General features: G+C 42.6%; 2 protein-coding genes across 2 annotated transcripts; one reads left to right on the top strand and one right to left on the bottom strand.

Annotated features, from left to right (window-relative positions):
* Positions 1-729: 729 nt before the first annotated feature.
* Positions 730-1,916, top strand: LOC132257839 (omega-amidase NIT2-like). Its single transcript, XM_059754877.1, has 4 exons — positions 730-787; positions 849-1,319; positions 1,408-1,695; positions 1,758-1,916. Exons 1-4 carry the CDS (start codon positions 772-774, stop codon positions 1,853-1,855), a joined length of 873 nt encoding a protein of 290 aa, XP_059610860.1. The 5' UTR covers positions 730-771; the 3' UTR covers positions 1,856-1,916.
* Positions 1,917-2,513: 597 nt separating this feature from the next.
* LOC132258505 (pickpocket protein 28-like) lies at positions 2,514-4,536 on the bottom strand. Its single transcript, XM_059755836.1, has 4 exons — positions 3,923-4,536; positions 3,159-3,857; positions 2,769-2,809; positions 2,514-2,710 (listed from the first exon to the last, which is right to left on the bottom strand). The coding sequence occupies exons 1-4, from the start codon at positions 4,534-4,536 to the stop codon at positions 2,514-2,516; spliced, it is 1,551 nt and encodes a 516-aa protein (XP_059611819.1).
* Between the last annotated feature and the right edge of the window lie 349 nt (positions 4,537-4,885).

The raw sequence follows: 4,885 nt of genomic DNA, 5'->3' as shown, positions 1-4,885 counted from the left end.
CCTGCGTTTCAATTGGTTCGCCAATGTCTGACTTTTGCGAACTTTCACTTCTCGATAGCAGAATTTTTCGCAAGTGTTTATCGCATTCTTGTTTATTTTTTCGTACAAATAATTGTTGAATTTTTTTTTTGCAGTGATAATATTTCAGATTTCTTCAAAACAAACTACGTTTCTAAGATCTCGTGATGTGAAAAGCATAAGAAAAATACGAACGCAGAATTGTATGAAAATACTTCACGTATTTTGATTCAAGTCATTCTTATCTGTATTTTGAAAAACAGTTTTGACTAGAATACATAATTATACTCGTATTTTGTATTCCCAGAGGCGTAGATTTCATATATTATTTGTTTTTTACCTTTCCAATTATTTTATTTGGTAGAAATTTCTCAAGAACTTTCCAACATCTTTAAACTGAATTCCTCAAAATATTGTCATCGGATCTGACTAATCTAACTTATTAAGGATAGAAAATTGCAAGCTTTATGATCGCGAAATTATGCATGGAAACCAATGAATTATTGATACGCTTGCAGAATAACTACACCACTGATAAATCCAATTATACACTTATAAATTCAGTGGCAAAAAGTACATTTTTTCGGATCTTCTATCTGATGTTCTTGACCTGAAACAAAACTTTATTTAAAAATACGAAAACTGGTCGTTATCAGTTCGTCTTTGACGGCTTAAAAATGTATAAATAGTCTGAGAATTTGCAGATCAATTCCAGTTTGGGATCCAAAGTGTGTTTGAAGAGTGAATTCAATCATGTCATCGTCGAAGTGTTAGTTTTCCTCATATTTTCCTACACTTGCGGAGAATTTATCTTCCTCTCCAATTCACAGTGATCAGACTGATTCTCGTTCAGCACAAAGTCGGTGATGTGAAGGAGGACAATGTGGCGCGCGCTGTGAGCATGGTCAAGAGCGCCGTGGCGAAGGAGAAGAAGTCCTCAGTACCGATTCTCGTCGTACTGCCGGAGTGCTTCAACTCGCCGTACGGCGTAAAGTTCTTCGACAAGTACGCCGAAACCATTCCCGATGGTTACACCAGCAAGGCGCTCTCGGGACTGGCCAAGGAGCTGGGAATTTACCTGGTGGCGGGATCTTTCCCCGAGAGAGACGCCCAGAATCCCAAGACGCTGTACAACGCTTGCACTGTGTGGAATCCCAAAGGAGAGCTGATCGCCAAGCACAGAAAAGTACATCTCTTCGACGTGGACATTCCCAATGGCATCACTTTCAAGGAGTCCGACGGATTCACACCCGGAAAGCAGTTCACGATTGTCGATGTTGGACCGGCGAGGATTGGAATTGGTGAGAATAGAAATCGCATTCTCTCTTAGTAAGACAATGTTCGCATTGATTAATGCTCTGCATCTTGTGTTCCATTTCTTGCTTTCAGGCATTTGCTATGACATTCAGTTCGAGGAATTCGCCAGAATCTATCGCAATGAGGGATGCAATCTCCTGATTTACCCAGCTTCCTTCTCCCTGACCACTGGTCCGCTGTCCTGGGAACTGTACCAGAGATCGCGCGCCAACGACACTCAGAGTTTCGTCACGATGGTGTCCAATGCCAGGGATTACGCCAATGATTACGTCGCCTGGGGACACACGATGCTCGTCGATCCTTGGGGACAAGTGGTCAAGTCTTTGAACGAGGATGAAGGCTTCATCGCTACGGACGTTGGTAAGCTCTCTGCAATTACAAATTACAAACCTTTTCTTCAAACCCTGCTTCTTCTGTCTTAGATTTCACAATCTGCGACCAAGTTCGAGAACAAATTCCGGTTATTAATCAACGTCGAACGGATTTGTATGACATTGTGGTGAAAATCCCCATTAAATAAGGCATTTTGTGAAGAAATATTTTGACTAATAAGAAGAGAATTACAATAAAATTGATAAACCCGAGAATTCTATCAATTTCTACCTCTTTATCGCATGTTCTCTGTCAACATTCGTTACCTTATCACTTTCTCCAGTAATTTTATTGACCATTAATTACTGAGAATTCGCTTTATTGCATTTTATCACAAGTTCACTTATGCAATGCACCGTCTGAAAATTTTCCAATGAAGAGCATTTAGGCAATCTCCAGCGCCAAAGAACTCCTCATGCGTTATCTAACGCCTTTTTCACGCAATTTCGGGGGCAAAGCAAGTCCACAAAAAAGCTGAGCACTCTTAAGACAACACAGCGTACAATTATTATCAGTGACTAATTTAAATTATGCTTGGCATCCAGAGATGTTGAGAAAAGAATGTGCGGGATGAGAAGAAGGCAAACACGAAAATAAAACAAACATTGCATAAGAGGTGCGATAAGCTTGTGATAGTCCAAATCTAATTCAGAGAGAATTCTTAAGTTGTGTGAAAACAAAAATAAATCATTTGTAGCGGCTTTGCGAAGATTATTCTCTCGTCCGGCAGCTATTTTTGAGAAGGTGTGCGCGGGATTTAGGCAGAGAAAAAGTGGCAGAAATTTAGCAAACATATCGCCTTGAATTCACTCGCAATACGGATAAACATGAACGCCGAGCTGGCGATTTGAGGTGGACTTCCAGGCCTGAAAGACGGGAGCTATTTTGCGCTTTCGGCGCTTCCTCTTCATGCAGTGCGGCCGCATGGTTATGTAGTAGACAATCTCGATGAGCGACACCACGCTGAAGCCCATGAACAGGCCCAAAAGTCCTCCGGTGCTGGCTGCGCAGGAGGAAAGCATTGAGTTGGAAAAGTAGTACGCAAGGTGAAAACAACTCACAGAGAAATTCAGTGAAGCCGATCAGCTCTCCTTTCGTGAAGCTGTGAATTGAGTTGTCCACGAAGAAAATGTGAACGACAGCAATATTTTCTCTAGAAGTAAGATGAACTATCGGTTATTGGCTGGTTTATTTCATTAAAAATGTTGAAAAATAGAATATCTCATTCAAAAATTCATTTCAAAATATTTAGGGCGTGATTTTGAATTTTTAAAAATTCATATGAAATATTCAATGTAACATGAATATTTCCAAACCATATGATGAAATATTAGATTGTAAAATGTGCGTGAAATCAGAAGAAATCTCTACAGCTGTTGTTTAATTGAGAGAATAAAATGGGCAGGGCATTTCAATGGGCGGAGTTTTTATTAAAATTAATTTCCACTTACTTCAGGAACTGGCGCGGATATTTGCTGAGAAAGCGATCCTTTATAAGGAAGTTTCCAAGACCCAAAGGAGTGGTCGATGATCGTCTTTCGTAGGAGATCTCAAAGCACGCCGGAAGGCAGCTGCACGTCAACGTACCATTAATCTTCATCGCGGTCTTGAGAGGTTCATAACAGTCGGCGTCGTCAAGACTGCAGATCTGCGCATCCGCCGTGGTTTTGGGCATGTAGTAGAGAATGCAGCCACAGTGTTCAGCGATGATCTTGGATTCGCACTCCATTTCGCAATTCTTCTGCGTGTAAGTCCTGAAGTAGAAGAGCTTATACTCATTGGCGAAGACGCACTGACGCTGACGCTGATCAACTCTCCTGATCATTTCTGACGCTTCATTGATCGTTGGCGAGACGACGACTCTGGTCTCCGTTCCTGGTGCCACGTAGAAGCCATAGTTGGTGATTTTGGGAGTCTCTATCGGAGCGTGGAGGAGGACCTTGAAGCCTGCGCTGTTCGTGGAGGAGCAGTAGTAATTCCCAACCTCACAGTTCATCGCCACAGTGAGTCCGACGTTCTTTCCTGCTCCTGGAATGGGTCGCGGGAAGGAATTCGGTGGCAATTTCTTCGGATATCCAGTCTCGGGTGTCCAATTGATGGCCACACCTTTGGAACTGTTCTTTTCATCGCTATCCCACTTGTTTTCAGTCCTGGAACCAGAAATATCTTCAAGTATGATTTGTCAGTGCTCACAAGAGTGCTGTTGTCATCTTACAGCGGTCCGTGGAACATGAAGTCAGGATGGACGGTGTTGAAAGTGCAGCAGAGACCGTCATCCGTGAGGGAACTCCAGAAGATGTCCATGCAGTTCTGCTTCTTGGCCGCGAAGCGACACATCACCATCATTTCGCTGCACGGCTGCGAGGAGTTGAGCAGGAACTTGCGAAAGTGTATCCACTTGCCGGAAATGGTATTTTCCGTGCGGAACTCCTTGTCAAAGCCACACGTGCTGTCCAGCAGAGAGTCCTCCAGGCTACCTTTGGCGATCTTCTGGGCGCTACTGAGGCGCGCCTGATTCATATTGCAGATTGTTACGGCGGGAAAGGGAATGGAATTCAGGGAAACTCCCATGGGATTGACGCTGATGATGACAGGATACTTGCTCCACTTCTGCCACACGTTGGAGATGAAGTAGCCCGAGAGCAGGGATACGGTGATGAAGGCCAGGACGAAGAAGAACCTCTCGAAGAGCGTGATGCCCTTATCCCCAATGTACTTGAGACCGTGCAGAGAACTATTCATTAAATAGTGGTGAAAGTTGTCCATGGCAGATGCTTTTTCCTCTTTCTCCTTCTGAGGAAAGGAAATTGTCTTCACGGGACGAAGCATTTCCAGGTGAGTCTTCAGAGGCGGGAAAAGTGCAACTGAATGCTCTTCAACTTGATATTGACTTAGTGCAAATATATCCTTGAAATGAGGCTTCAATATTTCAATTTTATATCAGGAAAATTGTTTTGATACTAGAAAGGCTAGAAAGCTTATTTAATATTTCGTAAAGACTGATAAGAAATGAGAAAACCAGAAATTTGTGTAAGGTCACAGCTGTGAATAACAAAATGATAAGTGAAAGTGCTCTTGCAATGACTTTTTGGGTGAAAAGTCCTGAAATTTTCACACTTTTCATTCTTCAGCGCTCAACGTTAAATTCCTTAGCATTAATGCGACTCTGACATGATTG

The sequence above is a fragment of the Phlebotomus argentipes genome, unplaced genomic scaffold (assembly GCF_947086385.1).
Source record: "Phlebotomus argentipes unplaced genomic scaffold, Phlebotomus argentipes genome assembly scaffold_4, whole genome shotgun sequence".
Classification (NCBI taxonomy): Eukaryota; Metazoa; Arthropoda; class Insecta; order Diptera; family Psychodidae; genus Phlebotomus; species Phlebotomus argentipes.
Note: the sequence above shows the minus strand (reverse complement) of the source record. Positions and strands in the feature narration are given on the sequence as shown.

Coding starts and splice junctions, on each gene's coding strand:
- LOC132257839 (XM_059754877.1), top strand. Junction 1,320..1,407: donor ACCGGCGAGGATTGGAATTG/GTGAGAATAGAA, acceptor TCTTGCTTTCAG/GCATTTGCTATGACATTCAG. Junction 1,696..1,757: donor CTTCATCGCTACGGACGTTG/GTAAGCTCTCTG, acceptor CTTCTGTCTTAG/ATTTCACAATCTGCGACCAA.
- LOC132258505 (XM_059755836.1), bottom strand. CDS start 4,536: ATGCTTCGTCCCGTGAAGACAATTTCCTTTCCTCAGAAGGAGAAAGAG. Junction 2,810..3,158: donor TATCCGCGCCAGTTCCTGAA/GTAAGTGGAAAT, acceptor CTCAATTCACAG/CTTCACGAAAGGAGAGCTGA. Junction 2,711..2,768: donor CGGCTTCACTGAATTTCTCT/GTGAGTTGTTTT, acceptor CCTCCTGCGCAG/CCAGCACCGGAGGACTTTTG.